This window comes from Acomys minous (genome assembly GCF_964271855.1).
Source record: "Acomys minous genome assembly, chromosome: 4".
Taxonomy (NCBI): Eukaryota; Metazoa; Chordata; class Mammalia; order Rodentia; family Muridae; genus Acomys; species Acomys minous.
In genome coordinates, this window is record NC_140486.1 from 96,482,368 (window position 1) to 96,505,429 (window position 23,062).

General features: G+C 44.3%; 1 protein-coding gene across 1 annotated transcript in view; it reads right to left on the reverse strand.

Annotated features, from left to right (window-relative positions):
• The window catches only part of LOC311595887 (2-acylglycerol O-acyltransferase 1-like), a 35,934-nt gene extending 14,984 nt beyond the window's left edge, over positions 1–20,950 (reverse strand). The window contains exons 1-6 of the mRNA XM_084778967.1: positions 20,535–20,950; positions 15,355–15,533; positions 14,531–14,735; positions 10,411–10,585; positions 8,834–9,033; positions 582–696 (exon numbers count right to left, since the gene is read on the reverse strand). Coding sequence (XP_084635093.1) covers positions 582–696; positions 8,834–9,033; positions 10,411–10,585; positions 14,531–14,735; positions 15,355–15,533; positions 20,535–20,628 — 968 coding nt within the window. The 5' untranslated portion in view covers positions 20,629–20,950. The remainder of the gene's footprint in view (positions 1–581; positions 697–8,833; positions 9,034–10,410; positions 10,586–14,530; positions 14,736–15,354; positions 15,534–20,534) is intronic.
• Positions 20,951–23,062: the final 2,112 nt, after the last annotated feature.

Below are 23,062 nucleotides of genomic sequence, written 5' to 3' on the forward strand. Positions count from 1 at the left end.
TCTCTACATGGCAAGTCAATCGGTCTCTAAATGGTCAGTTGTGCTGACCAACAGCTGCCCTGGCCACTGATGACACACTGGAGCCACAGTACTGATCACTTAGAGCCCAGAGGCCCTTTGAAGTTGGTATTTTGCTTTTTCTCTGAGCATGTGAGTAATTCTAAACCTTTTAGGAAACTGAAGAATGTTCTAGTCCCCCTAAACTCAGAAGAAGATTCTTAAGCCTTAGTCATCTTCAAGCCATTCCTGTAATCATCTAATGTATTTTTATTTTCCAGTATTAAGGATCAAACTTAAGGCTTTATCCATGTCAGGCAAGCATTCTAACACTGGGCTACAACCTCCATTTACTGTATTTTTATTTACCACAATACAAAATCCCAGCAGCGGTCTCCACCACTAATATCTTTTAGTTGCAATTTCATCCTTAGTCAAAAAAAAGAAAGAGAGAAAGAAAGAAAGAATTCCACAGAGAACTATTTAAACTATTTATTTCTCTCAACAATGCTTTCTTGTCTTCCTTTGTGCGTGGAGGAGGCAGTCATGTAAACACCAGGGTTTTGTGCTCTGGAATACCGTACTTCCCCTTGTGCTCTTCGAATAGTGTCCTCAGCTCCTCCAAGTAGGTCTGATGCAGCTCCTCAATCTGCTCTGGGGTCGGCTGCAGAGTCTGCTGAACAGGGATGGGGCGGCCAACTGCAAAGGGCAGAGCACACATATCATCTTCGAGGAACAACCACCCCTCCACCGCACTCAGCCTGTGTCTCCAGTGGGCAGCTACGGGCTGGGCTGCCAATCTGCATTCTGCCAGCCTGCTGGCTCCAGTCCTCTCCTCAGCTCACTGGCTGCCTCCCTCAGTCACACCATCCCACTTGACAACAAATACAGACTTTCCCTTCTCAGCACACACTGGGCTGTCATTCTCCTGGGGGTTGACTCTTGAGTCATACTCGCTGCTGTGCAGACTGCAGCTGTGAGCAGAGTAGGCGTTCCTGTGTGCCACGTCACCCTCATCTCCCCTGGGCATGGCTGACAGCCAGGGCACAGCGTTCTTAGTGTGATTCACTGTGAAATGCGCAGGCCACCTGGCATCCCTCAGGTCTGTGGGTGTTTGTCAGTTTGTCTTTTTGAGACAGGGTTTCTCTGTGTAGCCCTGGCTGTCTTGGACTCAAATCGAAGACCAAGCTGGTCTTATACTCACAGTGATGCTCCTGCCTCTGCCTCTCCAAGTGCTGGGAATGAAGGCGTGTGCCATCATGCCTGGCTACTCTATTCTGAATTTAAATATGTAATATATATCTTTTGATATACAGTATATAGATAGACATACATGTCTATCAATATCTTTTGAAACAATAGAAAGTGTCACATATCATTACAGTGGAGCCTCTGTGCAAGAGAAAGTCATATAATCACAAAACTGAAAGCGACCACAGCTCATTATGAAAACAGTTACATAAGCTGAGCAACATTATTCACTGGAATCCAAGGCGACTAAATTTTTAGAAGAAATAACAAATAGTGTGCCACACACGATGTCTAAAATGTCCTGGAAAAGTGGAAAAACGAAGTGTGATTCTATCTGTGAAACAAATATTTTTAGGTGCAGCAGTGTTTTTAGTGTGCAGGAAAAACTAGGAAAGATGAACATTTCCCTCCAGAGACAGAGTCAGAGATGGAAAAAGGTTGATTTGATTTGTATCATATGAATGAATGTTCCACAAGGAAAAAGGCATTTATTTCACCTATACACTCACAAAATGCCAACTGGTAGTAAATTTGGCTCTTCTGTATATGTTTTTAAAAGATGTTTATATACTAAGTAATCTCAGAATTTTAGAGTTCAAAACCACAAGTCTCTGTGGCCTGTGTACATCCCACCCCCTGCTGGCCTGATGATGCTACTGCTCCAGGTTGGTTAACTTCAAACCTTGCTGCAAACTGTTCTGAAGTCATTAGCTTGGGCATGAGGCCCATGGGCATGGCTGTAAGAGGAAGCTGGAGTTCACAAAGGCAGGGGCCTGCTTTGTCTTCTGCCAAGCTCCATGCAAGGATGAGCTCGCGCCAGTAACAGAGGTGAATATGTAAGAAAAACTGAGCAACTGTGAAGGAGTAGAGTGGCAGCAAGTGATAAAGAGCACCAACAAGGAAGCTGAGGGTCATAGAGAAAGGAGCATCACTCCCAGAGCCTGAATTGCTCAGGGGTTCACCAGATGGAGCCTGCACACCCTCATGGACAGGGTTCCTTGACCTTTTGGAGGTCAAATGCATGCACAGCAGACATTAAGTCCTCAGACACACAGCGAAACAACTGGAGGATATAAACCAGGTGTGCTGCTGTGTGCGCGTAGTTGCAGCACTCGGGAGGCTTAGGCAGGAGGACCAGGAGTTCCAGGCCAACTCTGGCTCCATAGTAAGCAGACTGGATGGATCTCAGCTCTCTCACCACCCTAATTTTTCCTGGGTGTGGGATGAGAGAGTATAACTTGACGTTCTCAAAGCTGCCTCTCAGTTCGGAACTTTGAGGAAGGAAACTGAGAAACTCTACCCAATGGACCAGTGATCTTGTAGTGTCACAGAAAAAGCTGTAGTTTCCAGTGAGACTACTTCAGTGAGGGTGGCCAACATGACGGTGCAGAATGCAATGGGGACTGACGAGAGGCATTGCTGTCTAAGGTGAAAGTCACTGCGCTGCTCCCAGCTTAATGTCACAGGAATTGTGACCTCTCCCCTAGGGCATCTTCTTTCCAAGCAATGAGTGACACCATGGCTAAGCTCAATCATATTCCCTTCCTATAAAGTTTCATTCCATTTCAGTGGTTCTTCCAGGAGCCCCAATATGCCCTTGTCTTGTGAATTAATCACAAGATCCCCCCTTGTTAGATGCCCACAGCCCACTTGCCTTTCACTGGGAACACTGGGGACAAGTCTGTGGGGGTTCCTTTCACCTCCTGTTTGTTGAACTTGAACTGAGCCTTTATTGGAAACATTAATACTTATGGGTGTCTATCAGATGTCACTAAATCAAATGCTGAACAGCCTAGGAAGGTTACCACAACAGCCTCTCCTTCACAGATAAGGCAGGCTAATATCAAAGCTAGCCTGGGCTAAAGAGTGAAACCTTGTCTCAGAAAAATGGAGGGAAAAAACCCCTACCTGGTGTGTTGTAGTTTTCATTACGTCGTGGCTGATGTGCTTCAATGCTGCAGCTTCAATCTGAGCCCCTGTTGGAATGTTGCTGCTCCCTGTGGCCTTGCACAGCAGGCTTGTTTATCCCCATGTGCTGTGCTAAATTTACCAGGATTAGAGAACTGGAAAAGCACAGCAGTGTGCCAAGGACTCCAAGGATCCCTATCTTGATTTAAAACCATTCTACTACTGTGCTGTGTGCACCTCGGAGAGAGGACAAGGAGTTTTGTGACCAGGGAGGACAGCAGCCCAAGGGCTGGATGCTCATTTCCTCCCCTCAGGCAAGAAGAGTATTTATCTTTCAAATAAAAGCATCTTTATTCTGCTTGTCTGCAGGAAGAGTCCATAGACCTTATAACTCTCCATTTTTTGTTTTGTTTTTGCTTTTAGACACAGTTTTTCTGTGTAGTCAAACTGATCTTGAACTCACTTAAGTAGCCCAGGCTGGCCTCAAACTCTCTCAACCTGTCAAGCACCAGGATTGCAAACTTGTACCACTACACCACCCAAGACTCTCCTAGGGTCACGTAGCACACTCCCTTCTTAAACTGTACCATTGGAGAAAGAAGAGGTGAGCATTTGTGGCCAGGTGGGACTGTGGAGATACTTGGGAGCTAAAGGGACCCTGAGTCCAGATCCAGTCAGACAGAAGTTCAAAGGATGGCAGTTGTGTGTGCATGCATGCATGCATGACTCCGGTGCATGGCCGTGCAGACATGAACCTTCAAGGAGCAGTGAGCATGGCTTACTAAGCACTAAAGTGTTGTACTATGCAGTGCAGGGTGCCATGGTGGCACAGGATTATTTTGAGCTAAAGGCACCTAAAACACTGCAGATGGTGCTTCTGCGATATGGAGAAGGGCACTATGAACTTCTCTATTCCTCCTAAGAGAAGGAACTAAAACTCCCATGTAAACGGTGCCTCCTTATACCAGGGAGAAAGAAACATTCTTTTCAGCAGACAGGGGAAGTAGCCAAGAGAAATCCTTGCAGACTGTGTTACAATAACCTCTCCCTGTCTATAGTCTCTGCCTACATTTTAGCTTCTTTTCCTCCACTGCCTGTCTTTGGACAAGCCAACATGTAAACATGTCTCCCGAGCACTTCTGTGACTCCTCATGATTTTATTCTTTCCTTTAACACCTCCTGTCCGATAAGAAAACTTCATTTGTGTTTGCTTCCTGGCCTCCTATTTCAGAAGTCCCTTAGCCTGTGCTTTCCCCTCAAGTATGTGATGTCGATTTAAGACACAGTGGACTTTTTTTGCCCTTATGTGGGTTGGAATCAGTTTCATTAAAATAAGACACATTTCCTTACCTTTTTACTTAGAGAGAGTCCAAGCTTTGTATCCCCTCAGCCACATTCAACCATTCCTATGTGCTTTGCATGCACATGCACACATATGGACATCAACATATAGGGATTATTATCTTTAAAAGAGTTTTTTGACACAAGGTCTCATGTAACTGGGGCTGGCCTTGAACTCATTATGTAGCAAGGAATGGCCATGAACCCTGGCTCCTCTTGCTTCTAACTTTCAGGTACTGGGTTACAGGTATTCATCTACCCTACCTGTTTTATGTGAGGTGACAGTTGGGGGATTGAATCTTGGCTTTGTGCTGCCTGGACAAGCATTCCACCAACCAAGCTACCTGCCTGGTCTGATCATTTGTCTGTTTGGTTTTGAGACAGGATCTAGTATGCAGCCCTGGCTAGCATTTAACCTGACATAGTCTTCCTGTTTCTGCCTCCTAAATTATGGCATGCAGGACATGTGCCACCATGCCAGGCAATGCCACTTATTTCTCTCTTCTCTCTTCTCTCTCTTTCTCTTAAGAATTTATTTATTTATATTTATTTATTATTATGTATACGGTGCTCGGCCTGCACGTACCCCTACAGGCCAGAAGAGGGCACCGGACCACATCATGTTGTGATGCCACCATGTTGTGAGCCACCATGTGGTTGCTGGCAATTGAACTCAGGACCTTAGGAAGAGCAGCCAGTGCTCTTAACCTCTGAGCCATCTTTCCAGCCCCACTATGTATCTCTAAAAACATCTGGAAGTAGGGCTTGGAGAGCACCAGTTCAGCCATGTGCCTCGACCCTAACTATTTCATTTTCTAAGAATGAGGCAAAGTGTCTGACACATCACCACACTCACACCCACAGAGCCTTACCATCCTGGGACATTTTGTACAAGATCCACACTGAACTCTCAAGGGCTTCCTTAGCCATGCTGGCATTGGCTTACCCAACTGATGACAGCTGTGAGTCTCTGAGTGCCTCCTCCTGTCTGTCTTTCCAGAAACTGAGAGGTTTTTGTTTTCTTTATTTGCTTGCTGGTTTGCTTTTAATGAGACATTTGTCTATTTCCTCACAAGTTGACTTGGGTTAACATTTTACCAAGAATCCCTGCTCAAGGAAAGCTTAATACACTCAGCACTCTCAGCAATCTGGTCAGGGAGTTTTGTGTCCTGTACATCTGCAGCATGCTCTCAGCACTGGTACATACAGCTTTGCATATCGTGAGCCATGGAAAAGCCCAAGGGAAGATATGACAGCTACTCCTACCTTCTTTCTTAGAATTGGAAAATCTAAGGCTGGGAAAAAAGAAAACCCTTCTAGTCACTCAGAGGCAGACCTTAAACCTTACCACTTCCCTCAGCTCACTGCCTGATATATGATGAGGATTCTTAATGTCATTATTAATCTGTACATCTGAGGCCATGTTAGCCACAAGCCTTGATGACACACACACCAAGAACCAATTCCTCCTCCTTCTCTCCCTCCTTATTTCCTTCTTCCTGCTTTCTCTCCCTCTTTCTTTACCTTCCTTCCTACAATACTGGAAACAGAATTTGTCTCTTGCATGTTTGGCAAGTACTCCTACATTAAGCTACCTAGAGCCTAACTATGTAGCTTTTGTCCAGGCTGGCCTTGAACTTGATCCACAGCCCTGGTCAGCTTTAAACTTGTGACCTTCTTGTCTCAGCTGCCTAGTAATTGGGATTAGAGGTCTATGCTTGGTCTGGTTCACACTGGTTTGGCTTTTGGATCTTGCCTCCCCCTCTGTTGTCCTAAGTATGACAGCTGGGTATAGACATAATGTTATTGTATAATTCAAATGCTGATTTCTGTATCCCCACCCCCGGTATCTGATAGCAAGCCTTGTTCTGAGAAGGTCCTGTATCAATGTTGTATAAATGCTGCTCCCCAATTGTCCTCTTGTATGCAGATAAAGAGGTTGATAGCCAATCACTGAGCAGGGGACAGAATACAACTGGACTTCCTGCAAGCCAGGGGAGGAGGAGCCAGAAGAGGAAGTGGGGGAGTCAGCCACAGCACAGGTGCAGGAGAGATGCAGGAGATTCAGCTGGAGCAAAGAAAGAATGAAAAAGCAAATAACTTAAGGATTTGGGCAAAGCTGGAGTCAGGATAGCAAAGAGGGTCAAGAACAGACTAAACCTGCTAAATATTGTGCTGCAAGATTTATAAAGAAATATAAAAGTGTCTCAGTTATTTGTGTGATGGATGGGTTAAGAGAGAAACTAAGAGATACAAACAGTTTGATAAAAATAACCATTAATAGCTCGGTGTCTATGAAATCCATACTATTGTGCTGGCTCAGAGGTTAAGAGCGCTGTCTATTATTCCAGAGTTCCTGAATTCAATTCCCAGCAACAACATGATGCTTCATAACTCTTGATAATGACACTTGGGGCCCTCTTCCAGTGGGTAGGCACACATGAAGGCAGAGCATTGTATAAGTTATAAATAAATGAATCTCAAAAAATATTAAAAAAAGAAATCCATATTATTATCTTCATTAAATCCTTTTGATAATAACAGGCTGCTGGAGACACTACTGACTAAGGACACTGGAAGTCAGCAGAGGGGTGAGCCAGTGGACTGTCCCCTCACTCTGAGTTTTCTAAAGAGGCACAATGCACCCTATGGATGACAATACAACTTGACAGCTGGCTCACATTTAGGGACTTCATTTGTCCCTGGCTCTGTCAGGTTAGGCAGAATTTAACAGAATCACACACCAAGCCACCGTGCTTACAAAACAGACAAACAAAAACACACAAAAGCTTAATGCAATGAGGTAATAATTAAAATCCTTTAACTCAACAGAATGCCCTTTATTTTCAGTACTTACAAATTTTTGTGACCATATGCACTACATGCAATTAAACTGTTTCCTTGAATCATAACTTGTAATTTATGCTATACTTCTCTCCCATAGCTGAACGGAAATGATGAGATAATATGATGCCAAAGAAATGCCCCAGTTGTTCCTGGAAGTGCAATTGTAGCTCAGTGCTCCCTGTAATAACTAACCAACAGGCTGCTACACCCCATCTGAGTTAAATATGGCAGCTAAAAATAGCTTCCTGTGACTACATTTGAACTGCAAAGCTCGTGTAAACTGATGGCAGAAAGCGCTGTGTGTCCATGTGCACCTGGCACCTGTGGAATCCTAGCATTAGGGGTTCCAGTGGAAGTAGAAGGATTCGAAGATCAAGATGCCCTGGCTACAAAGTGACTTCCAGGCTAGCCTGGGCTACAGGAGACTCTGTTATGAAAGAGAAAGCAGAGGATGGGAGGAAGAGGAGAAAAAGGATTGAAGGAAATGCTAGTGAAACAGATCTTTAAAAAGTCACTATATTCAGACCTTAGTTGTCAGGCTATTGTGGTAAAGATAGTATTTCTATTTTATATAAAGTCAAAGCAGTGGTGTCTGCACTGTCTCATTTTCAACTTCCTAGTCTCTTCCAAGCCTCAGAAGGGAATTATTTCACTCCTGCTACTTGTTTCTTGTTTACTTTTTGAGACAGAGCCTTGTGTGTTGCTCAGGCTGCCCTTGACCCCGGGTTCCCCCTGCCTCCGTATCCCAAGCAGGCAAAACCTCAGGCCCCTTTCCTTTTCTACTTCTCCCCATATCTAGAGATTCAAACACACACCTTTTATAACTAAAAGACTTTGCACCTGAGCACACATAAGCATGATTACTCGCACAAAGGAGGCGTTTCATAAAAAGCTGATGCTGGGGGTGTGGGTGTGGCTGTGAAGACATATGTATGTGTGTATATGTATTATCAAGTGTTTAACTCTGAGGCTGTTTGTCTGTCAGTCAACCACTCTGCTACAGGCAAGTGCAGAGAAACAGGCCCAGGAAGGAGCACTGGAGACTTCCTGTCTTACAAGAGATTCTGGTTTAACAGTGGTGGGTTGCAGGGTAATCAAATGCCACTCCAAGGTGAACAGACATCGTTCAAGGTGTGAGTACTGTGGTTGAAGTTCAGCTAAAGTCTAAGACAATGGTTCTCAACCTCCATTAGGGGTTGAATGACCCTTTTGCTGGGGTTGCCTAAGGCCATCAGAAAACACAGATATTTGCATTACAACTTACACTAGTAACAAAATTACAGTTATGAAGAGGCAACTAAAATAATTTATGGTTGGGGGTCACAACAACATGAGGAACTACATTGAAGGGTCACAGCATCAGGAAGGTTGAGAATCAGTGGTCTAAGACATTATGAAGTCCAAACTCAAGGCTATGTCTTTTGAATGTTAGTATCTTGTCATTAATAGTAAATGGAGTAAGATCATTTTATGTATTTCAGGTACATACCAACAGTGTAGATCGGTTTCCGATATGGCATTAGGCCCAAGTTGTACTGGAAAATCCCTCTGCCATACATTAATGGTGTGGTGAAGCCTGTTAAATTCAGCACTATGTCTTGCACAGTTCGAAGCCATGAACCTTTAGGGTTGTTAATCTGTTTGTATAGATCATTTTCACCAAAAGAAAACACTGGGACCAAATAGGCACTGCGAATAACAAAGAGGAAGGACACAGTTTACAAATAAATGAAAAAATGTTTGGTTGTTTTTGTAAGTACATGCACAGATGTATCTGAAGTTTCTCCCTCTCTCTCTCTCTCTCTCTCTCTCTCTCTCTCTCTCTCTCTCTCTCTCTCTGTGTGTGTGTCTCTCTCTCTTACACACACACACACATACACACACACACACACACACACACACACACACACACGTAAACACACGTGTATGCATAGAGGCTAAGAGAAAGTTTCCCTCTCTTACATCTGGTGCTATGTGTGTTTGCAGGGTGCCAGGCCTGCTGTCTGGGTGCTGGCATCCAAACTCCAGTCCTCATAATTGCACAGTCTAATGGTTGAGGATATAAGAATAATGTATTTTCATCCAGATTTTTGAAGAAAAACTCCCAAACTCTGAATGCTGCAGTGACAGTGCATCTTCATTGTCAACTCCACTGGGGCTGGAAGCTCCTAGGAGACACACCTCTGGGTGTCCATGAACGTGTTTTGAGAGAAGTTTTGAATGAGGAGTGGAAGATGATCTCTGAGTATAGGTCCTCATTCTCCATGGGCAGGGGTCTTAGATTTAATAAAGAGGAGGGAAGATGAAGATGAGCTGAGTCCCATCACTCATCACTCTCTGCCTGGAGACAGTGGGTACAACATAACCAGTGTTTCCAGCTCCCCAAATGCCTTCCCTACCAAGATGAGCTGTATCCCCTGAAACAGGGAGCCCACATAAACCTGCCTCCCTCAAACTGGTTTACTCAGGCATTTGTAGCCATGGGGAAAAGTAGCAAACACAGCCTTCCAGTGCTATCGCCTATACTACATATGAAACCCTGAAGCTGCTTCATGGACTTCAAAACACTTCAAGCTGTACTTGAAACCCTTAGGAAGTGGTTTAGCAATCTAGCCATAGCCAGGTTTATATTCTATAGAGAGTCAGGTTTAGGTAAGACATCCACCCCACCCCACCCTGACTGCTTGCTTCTGTCCACTTTGTTGCATATGTAACAATTTGTGTCTGCCTTTTGTTTTGTTTTGTTTTTTGTTTTTTAAATTACTGTATGCTGAGACATCAAACTGCCTTCGTTGAAAGCTCATACTCCATTCCCATTGACTTGGATAATGTTCTTTAAGGACTAGAAAAGTTAATATCATTCTTTGTGTTCACATAATGTCTTGTCCTTTTAAAATACACTCATCCTAAACAAATAGCCACTTAATCAGACAAGGCAGGGTGGCTCACACCTGTAGTCCCAGGGCATGGCAGGCTCACTAGTAGGGTTACCATAAATTTGAGGCCAGCCTGACTACATATCAAGACCCCCCATCTCCAACAAACTGAAAAAAAAAGTCCACTTACCCATGGGCCAAGGCAAGCTTAATAAATCCTCTGTGCTTGTGGATATACAGGGTACAATTTCCTGGGTGGGCATCCAGTACCTCCTTTCTGCCCCCAAGGACAATGACTGAAATATTACCACCTCCATCCTTGCTCAACACATAAGACAAGCTCTTCTGAGAGACTGAAAGTAGCCCTTTGTGAGTCAAACGGAAGAATTATTTTTTAAAATAATGTTCTACAGCAGCAGTGATGGTTTTATTATGATTCCTACTATTAGAGATCTGAGACTCTGAATGTTTCTCTCTCCTCTCTTTTTCTCTACAGAGTCACTCTATGTAGGCTTGCTGGCCCTCAGCTCACTAGGCTAAGCTTGCAGCAAACTCATGGTAAGCATTCTAGCTCAGCCTCCAACATACTGGGGATTACAGGTCACATGTGGCTTTGAATGGTCTACCCCCTTGAAAGAAAAGGCAGACACTGATGGATGAGAGAACCTGACCATTCGTGGATGGCTTTGAACTTTCCCTGAGTTTAAGACATGTCGTTTAGTTCTGAGTAACCTGAGTGGGAAATAAGACATTGCTTCTTTGGCAGAGACAGCCCCCTGGATCTTGACACATGATCCTTCTAGCTCTCTTCTGGCCAACCCTCATGCCTTCCTACGTCTAGCTTGCCCTGATACTTTGCAGAGTCCCTTCACTATTTCTATTGTCCTCTAATCTCATCTATGCCCATGAACTCAACTACCATTTGTGTGTGCTGAGTTCTATCAAACTCATCTCCTGGAATATATTCCTTGGCTTGCTGGGCAATGTCACCAATGGCCAAATGGAAATCTCCAAATCCAGTGCATCAAATGATTCCTCAGAGCAGATCTTGTTCCAACATTAATGATCATGATGAACGATCCCACCGCCCATCCAGTCATCCAGTTAGAAATATCATTCTGCTGTGCCAGTTCCCTTCTGCTGGCCACCAGCTGACTGGTGACTCATCTCACACAGCTGCTGCCTACCTGAAGAAGAGGAATCCATCCTGAAATCTTGTTACTCTATCAGACATTGCTCTCTCCTAGATTCCTGCCATCAGAGCTCTGTGCCAGGCCAGGCCTCATCTGGTCTCCCTGATCACTGCCATAGGCTTGCCCCATCGTCCTAGTGTTCACACCACCCATCTAGCCTATCTCTATGCTGCTGTGTGAATGAGCTTTCTATCAGTTAGTGAATGAACAGATAGCACTTTTGTTCAGGGCCCCTCACAAGTTCCCTGTGGCTTTACCCACAGAGCAAAATCTAAAATCCTCTGCAGGATGCAAGAGGCTGCTGTGACTAGAACCCTGCTACCTGCTCCAGCATAGTAGGCAGGCAGATAGTACATAAGCCTCAAAACACATACTGTTCTGGCTGACACTTGGTGGCTGCAGACTGTCCAAAATGGGCCAAGAGGAATGAGTTATAGATAGGGTTTAAGAGAATCTGTAGCCACAGAAATTTCCTGTGTTGGGGGTGGATCAGAGGAAGAAGTCTTGGACCACAAAATTTCCTCAGAAGCCAGAACTGGGAAGTGCTGCTGAGGCCTCATATACAGTTAAGTCAGTTAAGTCATCATTGGCCAAACATTTAGGTTTTCTTATTTAGCACTGAAGACGTGAAGGCTGCAGCAAAAGGAGCTATTTTACAATATTATGAACCAATAATGGCCAGTGTTCTGGTACACATGTAGGCAGGTGGATCTATGTAAGTTTGAGGCCAGCCTGATCTATGTAGTGTCAGGGCAGCCATGGCTACCAAGAGATCCGATCTCAGAAGCTCCAATACACAAACAAACAAACCAATGATGGCACATAACACACAGATATAATCTCAGCGTCAACTCCAGTAAACAGCAATGGTTGTGATCATTGACTGTGATTAAAAAAGACTCGGAGACTGACAGTCTGACATGGCCATGGAGAGGAGTGAATCTTGTCTCCCCCACACCTGCTCTCAAGAACCCCAATTTATTAGTGATTATACTTTGATTCAGCAAAAAGTTAAATCTATTTCTGTGACTCCTTTTTTTTTTAATTTCTGTGACTCTTTTGGAAATTAAAATTTTATCTTTAATTTTTTTCCTTTCTTAACACTCTAACTCAATGTCTACAAAATAAAGATAAACAGGATTATATTCTTTGGTAGCTTGGGGTGTTAGTGTGTCCAGTAGAGGTAAAATGATAGATCACAAGGAAGTGGAGGAGCTTAGAGCACTCTCCGGTGCCCTACAGCACCCATTAGACTGAGTGTGGCTTTTGAGTCCACAAACTGGTGCAGACCTGGCAAAGCCAGCATGGATCCAGCCAGCTTTGAATTGTAAATGATTTCCAAGCAATACATAACAACAGAGGTGACTATATGGGAAGCCTGACAATGTGGAAGCTAATTGAAAATCTGCTCCTAAGCTCCGTACTAAGCAATACTGAAGTTATACTTTTTGGAAAAGCTACTGACTCATTTTTCTCTATCCTCAGGACCTGCAAAGGTGATGATAACCACACTACATATCTGTGACAGGCATACAAAACTTTGTCAGCTACGGAAGTGCATGGTCAAACAGTCAATCAAGCTGGAAAACAAATGAGTCTCTGCAGTGGAAATGAAGGCTATAGGCAGGAGCATAGCCCTCTGTATATGTGGATATAGGCCCCTTTAGAGAGCGCCTCAGGCTGAATCTGTTCTCAGAATTAGCAATTAAAGAGCACTCCATGCTTGACAGGCACAGCAGCAAGCACCCACAATCTCAGAATTGGAGAGGTGGAAGCAGCACCATCAGGAATTCAGTGCCAGAAGGACAGCCTTGGTTATGGAGTGAGGCTCTGTATAGTCCTGGCTGTCCTGGAGCTCCATCTGCAGAGCAGACTGAGGAGGAGTTACCTTTATTTCTCCCTTCTCTTCCCTTCCCTGCCCCCTTCTTTTCTTCCCATGTAGATCTGGGGGCAGAGTTAAGCCTCCTTCATGCTGGATAAATGCTGTACCACTGACAACATCTCCAACTCTTGCAGTTATACACAATCTAGGATGGCGGAGCTAGCAAGCACACTGAGCACTTCATGTCACTATCACTATTGGGAGGCACAATGGAGGATTTCTCCAACATAAAAGTATTCAAAGTGTGTTGGGGCATGGTCTGGTGCTTTGTATTTGATTGCTAATTATTTTCCCCACTGAGGTCCACTTGCTGTCTTTAAGGGGCAGACTCACGTGCCCCCACATGATGTTTGTAATTCTTGTCGCGCAAGTTTTCCCTGACTGGCTGAATAAATGCCTACACACCTGGACAGGACAGAGTGAGCAGGTATGGCCAAAGGGCTGCCAGGGAGAGATGGATCTTGGGATGAGAGCTGGATCAGGGATGGAAGAGGAGAAAGGAACAGATTTGCCATGGAATAGGAAGGAGCCACAGAGGCCAGGAAGAAGAACTCTGAAGTTCTGCATGGAAAGAAGTGGCCCAGATGAACAACATAAGCGAATATTTTGGGATTATGAATGGAAATAGCCCAGTCACAAAGGATTAAAGCAGAAGGCATGGGATAGAGGCTGGGAGATAATGGGAGGTAGTCTAGGGGGCTATTTATCTGCCCAGCCCCAAGTAATATAAGGCTTATTATAAAATAGAACAGGTGTCTGTGTCCTTTTATTGATTGGTAGCAGGACAGATATAATAATTACAGGTACTTAATTTTAAGCTTCATTAGTTTTTTTGTATAGATATTACAAAAGAATGTGCCTCTCCAAAGTATGATTTATAATTTCTTAGCTCCATGACAGTTTTCCCAAATTTGAGCATATTAAGTGCACTCACTGATTTATTCTACCACTGGATAGTGTTTATTGGAAAATCCCTATGTTACTATCACAATAGTCAATACTTGGGATGGACAGAACAACAGAAAGCATGGTCCCAAGGTCCATGCACTGAGGGGCCAGGAGTGAGTGTGTGAGGAAAATCCACAGAGCACAGGAAATCTAAAATCAAGTGGCTGCTGTATGTGCTGCCACCACACCAGAGCACTGAAGAGACAGTGGCTGCGAGTCCGAGCCCAGCAGGGACACAGTGGATGTGTCACTGAGCCTTGTAGGAACACTGTGGCCGCATCACTTACCAGAAGTCATCAGGTATTCTCGGAAGAATGGAAGCCTTAACAAGATTGAGACCATGTGGAGATACACTGTAAAGCCAGGAAATAGCTTCTTGAAATCTGAATAATTTGTACAGAAATTTCCAAAAGCTCCAGTCGCGAATATTCCATGAGGGTGAAACCCAAATATGTAATTGTGACTTGGATCCAAATCCTGGGTTTTGATGAGCTACGGCACGTTCACATTGAGATAAGGAAATGACATGACACCATTAATGACAAGTGGAAGGGTTCCCTGTTCCTTAAGCCAGCGGGCAATGAGAAGAGGATTCATCTTAGTTCCCTGGATTAGAGATGTTTCGACATTTCTAAACTATCCTCTAAGTTCGGGTCCCTCCACACACTGTCTTTCAGACTTTGTCAGTGACGCAAAGTTAATCTCCAGGGAAGAGCAGTAGGGATGTGGGGCCTCATGATGGGGCTCGATCATGAGGGTAGAGGGATTAGAGACAAACACCCTTACTGCGGGTGTGGGTGGATGCTTTCTAAATGGACAATGGCCCCTCTCATTCTCTCTAGCCTTCCCTATCTGCCATGAGATCATCAGTTAGGGTGATAACTGTTGAACATTAGAACCTTGGTGTTGGACACCCACCCCCACCCTCAGGTTTCATAACTGTGAGGAATAAAATTTTCTTTAACTAGATCTGATGCTCTAGTATTCATTGTAAAAGCACAAAATGGACTAGACACACTCTGTCTGGAATGGAAAAAGGTGGAGATACCCATGATGAAAACACACGCCACTGTCTTCCCAACTCAGGACTTCAGGAGACAGTTCTACTCACGTGAATTGGAAAATAGTCCTTAAAGTACTTCCACACGGTCCAGCTTCGGACCCAGTTAGATCTCCTGCCTCCTCGCTCTGGGGTTTCCCAGTCATAGAAAAGCCAGGCCAGATATGGGATGTAAAGGAACCAGTAGTTGTATAGTATCAGCATCACTAGGATCCCAAGGCCTATCTCCCCTGTGAGGAAGGAAAAGCTGGGTGGAACCGTTGCATCGGCATCTGCTCCCTGTATTTCATAACCACTGGCTATGGCAAGTAGAAGAGTCACTGCTGTAGGAAATCTTAGCTTCCTACATTGACTGTACAAGTGCAAGGAGAGGGCAAGTGCTATCCCAGCTTCCATTTTCAAGAACTCCATTGTCAGAAGCAGAAACAGCATTGTATTCGTTACTTTTCCATGGCTGTGGCAAAACATCATGATCAAGTCAACTTATAAGAGACCATGTTTAATTTAGAGCTTATTGTTTCAGAAGATTAGAGAGAGGTCGTGAGTGGGAGCAAAGGCATGAAGGCAGGAACACCTCTGCAAGCAGGAGGCAGAGAAGGCATACAGGAAATAGTACTTTGCTTTTAGAGCCTCAAAACTTGCCAGCAGTGATCCACTTCCTCCTACAAGGCCACACCTCTTACTGCTCCCAAACAGTTCCACTCCCAAGGATATAGCATTTAAACAAATGAGCCTATGACTGTCATTCTCTTTCAAACCACCACAAGCAAAATGGGGCATTTCAGGTTCTAGTGGCTATGAGTTCTTGTGATGTTTATGGAGAGTCATTTGTCATTTTTAATAAGTAAAAAAACCCAATTGTTTGATTTTACCAATGAAGCCATGGGAGCCAGGCACAAGGGTGAAAACCTGCTAGCTCAGAGAGGCAGAGAAACCACCCAGCTGGCTTTCCTACTCTATTGATACTGCAGAAGGAAAAAGCTCTTTCTCCTTCTCCATGATGTCTCAAATACCCTCAACTCAATGTCCCTCCCTCCTGTTTCCTTATGTTCAATCCCTGCTTTGTGGTTACTTGCTCTGCTTCTTGACCTGTGATTGACTTTATTTAGCTCTTGGTTTAAAGGTATGTGCTATTGCTGAGCCTCACCACAAGTATTTGCTTGCAGTAAAAAAAACAAACAAACAAACAAACAAACAAAAAAACGCTCTAGGATCAAAGGCTGTCACAACCTCGTGGTTAACAATGTAATCATATATGTTGCAACAATCATTCTAATTTTTTATGTACTTAATAATATTGCTTTAAAACACAGGTGGGAGAGGAAAAAAACTTGACCTGAAAACTGATAGCAAAAAAATGATACCTTTACAATAAGTCATTATGTTTAATGCATAGTTTTTTTTTTTGAGACATGGTCTTTAGAATCTTCTTTGAGAGTAATAGAAAGTGGTCTTGGAATGTCATTCTTTACAGATATTTTGTAATAGAGGATCCCTTGGTATTTTAGCCTAGGCTTAGATAGCACACCTATTAGTTTGGGCTGAGAGTACGTAAAGTTTTTTCTTTGTTAGAGAACACTAAGCTGAAACTACGTTCCCGTGGAAATCATGTAAACACAGTGGCTTTAGCCCTGGACAATTCAACATTAACCTTTCCTGAATATTATTGAAGAAATGATAGTCAGGTCATGTTGACCATTGCTTGGAAATTGGTTGCTTTTTGCTGTATGCTTTCTTGTAGGTCACACAGAACTATTTGTATTTCATTGTTTGACTGTTCTATTGATTGTAAATGATCAGAAAAATCATAATGCAATCTGTAATGAAAAAAAAATTGAACTTCACTTAAATAAAGTACTGAGGTTGGCCCAAGGGATAACAGCAAGAAAATAACAAAGACAGAAAAGTAAAGTTCTCCTGGGCTATAAAACTTTTCCGTTTGTATGGCATATGCCTGGGCTAGTATTTTTTCTCTCTGTTCCTCAAGCTCTCCTCAACAACTAATTCCTAGCTAGTTGTTAACCAATGGTTGGTTTCCCTTAACCAGTTGTTCACTGTCTGCACAATTATCCCTACTGCAGATCCACCAAGTTTTTCTCCTCTCTCCTCTTCACTGGTTCCCAGAGTTGGTCTGCAGGGATCTATTATAGCTTAGAAGCCAGGTGTGGTGGGGCATAACTGGAGACGAGGTAAGAGGATTGAATTACAGGCAAACCCAGGCCACATAGTGAACCTGTGTTTTGAACAGAATAATAAGAATTGCATCAGCTGGGTGGTGGCAGTGCACGCCTTGACCCCCAGCACTCGGGAGGTGGAGGCAGGCGAATTTCTGTGAGTCTGAGGCCAGCCTGGTCCACAGAGCAAGAGTTCCAGGCCAACCAAGGCTACACAGTGAAACCCTGCATCAAACCCTCCACCATCAAAAAGTATATCAATAAGAGAGGGCAGATCAAAAACTTAAAGCCTGGTAGGTTATGAATGCTCACTAGTGCAAGTCCCTTTAAGGAGTCATGCGTCAGCCTTCCCTTTTGCAATGAGGTGCCCTCCAGACCCCAAACTCTTGTCTACTTCTTTTCAATCTCATTTTAAAAAGTCCTGAAGCAAGGCTACATCAAGCTATCCCAGTGACACCCACGGGGTCTATCCCTGAGACAGCACAGTGCTTCTTCTGTGTGATCCGATGGGTAGTGATCCCCCACAGTGCTGGTCTGAAGCCACTGGCAGTGCTGGTCAGTTGCTACGCTTTTACCAACGTATACATATTTGGAGACCGGCTTTGGCCTTTAGCATAGCATACTTGTAGCCATTTTGTTTCTTTAAGTCTCCATTTTGTATGTAAGGTGAAACTAAGTTTAGGTTCCATGTTCTACCTGCCTGAGAGCTTGGATAGCCTTTTACTTACAAATCCATACTTGTCAAATGTTCTGCTTGATTAATTATTTTGTTCAACTTACTAATTTGCATACCTATTTAATGATCTATTTCCAGCTAAGCGAAAGCACCATACCCTGCTATGCTCCTTTCTCCTGGAACGGTGGGGAACTGGAAAGTCCCCCAAGCCTATATTCTAGCCAATCAGCTTAAAAGGCTGTCTATGCACCTAGATATGCCGTGCTTGGAACAAAATCGATTCTTCTTGAGTTTATCTTGTCAAATGCTGTAATGCTGCCCTCCCCTTATTTCCCACCTGGTTACCTGGTTGTTACCTGCTTATGGTTTTTCTTACAAAAACCTGCCTTAGAATCAGGCTGAAGTCACAGTTAGGGTCCCGAGGAGTCCTTTCTGTGACCCTGACTGCAATCAGCCATGTCTTGGGGTGTGTTTTCACTCAATAAACCATCAGTGTCTTAACGAGATTGGTGCTTGACTGGTTTGGGTGACAATTCTTGTACTACAACAATATCTATGCTAAAACTTCAAATGGAAATCAGACACAGTAAGTGAAAGAAACTACTGCAGAAAGGTAGTGAGTCCAGAAAACTACTGGTTCCAGGTAGGTGACATTTTGGACAAAGCTAAATGATGACGTGATTAGAAGGCTGTGGTTCTCAGAATCAGGGAAGAGCAATGGATGAACATTTAGAGCACACGGGAGTGTGAGGGCCATGAAGTGAAATCTGCTACATATCTGCTACACGCAGACTTAAACCTTGTAACTTCAGTGACATCGCACATCCAACATCCCTCCTCCAGGAGGGGAGCATGCATGTCTTTCTGGCCTAAATAAGAAGCCACTTTATGTCCTCCTTTCTAGTAAGTTCCTCCACCAACAGCTGATCAGAAGAGTAGATTTAAGTGTGTAGCTCCTGATGTCCTTGATGGTCAGCCATGCAATAAAGCCCTGTTTTTTGTTGTGGTTGCAAAATCCTTCTGCCACAGTATTGGCAGAACTTGAGCATCTCCTCTTTTTTTTTTTTTTTTTTTCTCCATTTGTGGTTTCTTTGTGTTGTTGCCTTGGCAATTTTTGCTGTGGCTTGAATAAAAATGGCCCCCAAAGGCCTATAGGGAGTTGGACTATAGAAGGTATGGCCTCGTTAGAGTAGGTGGGGCCTTGCTAGAGGAGGTGTGGCTTTGTTGGAATTGTGTCACTATAGGCTAGGCTTTGAATCTCAGGTGCTTAAGCCACACCGAGGGTGGCAGACTTTTTCTGCTGCCTGCCAATCCAGATGTAGACCTCTCAGTACCATGTCTGCCTGCCTGCCATGCTTCCCACCATGACAATAATGGACTTTAAGCCGGTCCCCAATTAAATGTTTGCCTTTGTAAGTGCTGTTGTGGCCATGGTGTCTCTTCACAGCAATAGAAATCCTAACTACGGCAGTAATTATCAGGTGTCTTGGTGCTGAGGATATGTGCAATTGGGCAATGCAGATGGGCACCCAGTTTTAGCCACAGCACCTGAAGAGTGATTTCTGACCCATAGGCATCTAGACTTCAGAGTCAATCAAGACTGGCAGATAGAGATCCCCCCAGGTCACTAGGCAGTGCCCAGGAAAACAAGAACAATTTATGATGCTCTGTGACTTTTTCTATGTGTACGTGTGGGTGGTGGTAGTAAACAAACATCTATTCACCCAAGGTAGGGTACCATCCATAGACCAAAGGAAAAAGTCCCACGCTAGTTCAGCTTCGCGGACCAATGGTTTACTATAGTTATTGAAAGCAATGTGGGTGACGGGTTATTCACAGGTGTACCGTTGGGGAAATAGTTACATGATATATGGCTTATAAGAAACAATGACTACTAATTATCAGTTACCATTGATTGCTTGAGATGTGTATAAACATCCATTTCACCTAGCTCAATTAAATAACGTTAGTCTTGTTTTGTTTTGTTTTGTTTTTCCCAGACTGGGCTTTGCTGTTTTAGCCCTGGCTATCCTTCAACCCACTCCATAGACCAGGCTGGCCTCAAACTTGCAGAGATTGGCCTGCCTCTGCTTTCTGAGTGCTGGGAATAAATACATATGCCAACACTGCACAGCTAATAATATTACATTAAAAAAAAAAACCAACCAAGATGGATGGAAGGAGGGAGGGAAGGAAAAAGATATAAAACAGCACAAGAGAAATAAAGTTGGCAAGGTTATTAGACAGGAGTGAGAAAGGATCCAAAGCACGGAGTAGGTGAATGCCTTCTCTAATCTGGCTGACCCGGGAACCTGTCTGTGAGCTGGGGTAACGTGGGGACTGTGTCTGGGGGGAGAGGGCAGCACAGGCAGGGCTCTTACCCAGTAGGAGGAAGGATAGGACCCACTGCAGCACAGCAGCGGTTTGCAGGCGCCTCTCCAGCGGAATATTGAGAGGTGCGAACTCGATCTTCATGGTCTCACAGCAAGCACTGTCCCTTCCACAGGGTCTGCTGTTTCAGCACTGACCAGGAGGCAGAAGTTCTGGTGGGCAGGAAAGAATCCAATTTCCCCTGGAGCAGGAGGCAAGGGAGGGTGCTTAAGGCTGAGGCAGGGTGTCACTGTTACTGTGCAGAGCTAGGCAGATCACTGGGCACTTCTGGAGAGCTCAGCTTGCCTCTTGCTCAATTGCAGGGCCTGGGTCTCCGCCCCTGTTTGACCATTTTTAATCTGATAGGTTCTGCTGGCTATATTGGCTGCACAGCAAGCCCCAGGAATTCTCCACATCACCTCCCCAGCCTGACTTTTTACCTGGATTTTGGGCTCCAGGCTCTGATCTTCACGCTTGCAAGCATCTGAACAGTCGAACTCTCTCTCTCCAGCCCTTCACCTGAGTTTTAAGCAACTAATTTAATTAAGTGAAGGTCTACAGGGCAAAGGGAACTGTATGTGCAAAGGTCTTCCTAAGGAAAGGGAAGGGTGCCAGTTGTGACAGGTTGGTAAAACTGTTTTTTGTTTTCTTTTGCTTTTCTAGTTGAAGAGTTACTTTCTTCTCTCTTAGATTTCTTTCTGAGCCATCCTCGAGGCTCCATGGGGACACTGTGTTTCCACACTACGTCACACACTGTGAAGCTCTCTCGCCAACAACACTTTACAAGTATCCTATGCACTCCACTTTGCAGCTAAGAAAATAAGGAAATTGGTGCTCAAAGTAGAGGCTAGCTGGGCTACACCTGACCCTGTCTCAAAATTAAAACAACCTACATACACACACACACACACACACACACACACACAGAGAGAGAGAGAGAGAGAGAGAGAGAGAGAGAGAGAGAGAGGAGAGACAGACAGACAGACAGACAGACAGACAGAGAAAGAGAGACAGAGACAGAGAGAGAGAGACAGAGACAGAGACAGAGAGAGACAGACAGACAGAGAGAGAGATCTATATATTGAAAATAAAAACTAGTCTTTGTTTTTTCAAAACAAGGTTTTTCTGGGTAGCCTTGGCTGTCCTACACTCACTTTGTAGACCAGGCTGGCCTCGAACTCACAGCGATCCACCTGCTTCTGCCTCCCAAGTAAAACAAGTCTTAAAAAGAAACAGAAAGCCAAAAACAAACCACACAATTCCCAAGTCTTTAAAAGCAATTACAAAACCAACTCCCAAAACTGATGCCAACACAGAAAACACACATTTATTAGTTGTTAAACTCTTACCACCAGGGAGATATTTAAAAAGTCACAGAAGCACATGCAATGTAGGAAATACAAAAGTTTATCACTCCTGCCGGATGGTGGCAGTGCACTCCTTTAATCCTAGCATTCAGGAGGCGGAGACAGGCTGATCACTGTGAGTTCGAGGCCATCCTGGGCTACAAAGTGACTCCAGGACAGCCAAGGCTAACACAGAGAGACCCTGTCTTGAAAAACCAAAGAAAAGAAAAAGCTTATCACTCCTAAAGAAAGGATTTGAACAGCAGTCCTTTTGCATTGGGACTACAGGAATAAACCACCACTCCTGGCTCCATGCCCTACCTCTTTACACATACTTTGTAGCATAAGGACCCGAGCTATAACCTGACACCCATAAAAAAAAGTAGGATGTGATGGCATGCCTGCTATGCCAACACAGACAGGAGCTGGCTAGGGCCTGGCTGGACAGTCTAATCAAATTGGAATGTTCCAAGTTTATTGAGAGAATCTATCTCAAAAAAGAAAAAGAAAAAAGAAAGGTGGAGAATGAGAAAAATATCTGATATCAACACACACACACACACTACAAATGTAAGAACTAGTCACTTGTGGTTGAGATGCAAATAACTAACCAACAAATCCCAGAGATAAAACAGAGTCAGTCATCCTCTCTCTCTCTCTTTCTCCCCTCAATCTCTTTCCCATCCTCCTTTATTCATCTCACTCTGTAATCCAGGCTGGTCTGGAACTCACAGTGATTCTCCTGCCTCAGCCTCCTGACTGCTAAGATTAGAGGACACCTGCCACCATGCCCAGCCCAACCCAACCTTCTCTTCGGGAAGAATACAGAGTGGGTGCATGCCACACTGTCCTCGCACTCACACCCTTCTTTGGCAGCCTGCCTTAGTGAGAGGGAAGGCTGAGACACACACATGTAGCAACTAGATTTCGTCTCCACAGAAATGTACTTTCTACTAAAGAGTGAGGATCTTACTTCCCAGCCGCTGCCTGTGACAAGGGGTCAATACCCTTGATGTAAACCTACAGTTTTCAAAGCAGTGTGAGAAGGTTTGCAGGGAATTGCAACCTCACAGCGGGTCCCTTGGAAAGAGCAAAGCTGCCTGGACGCTGCTCCCTCCAGAGAAGCAGAAACAGTGGCCACTGACAGTTCCACAAACTTCTAGCTGTACTTGAAGGAAAGGAACGACTCAAAC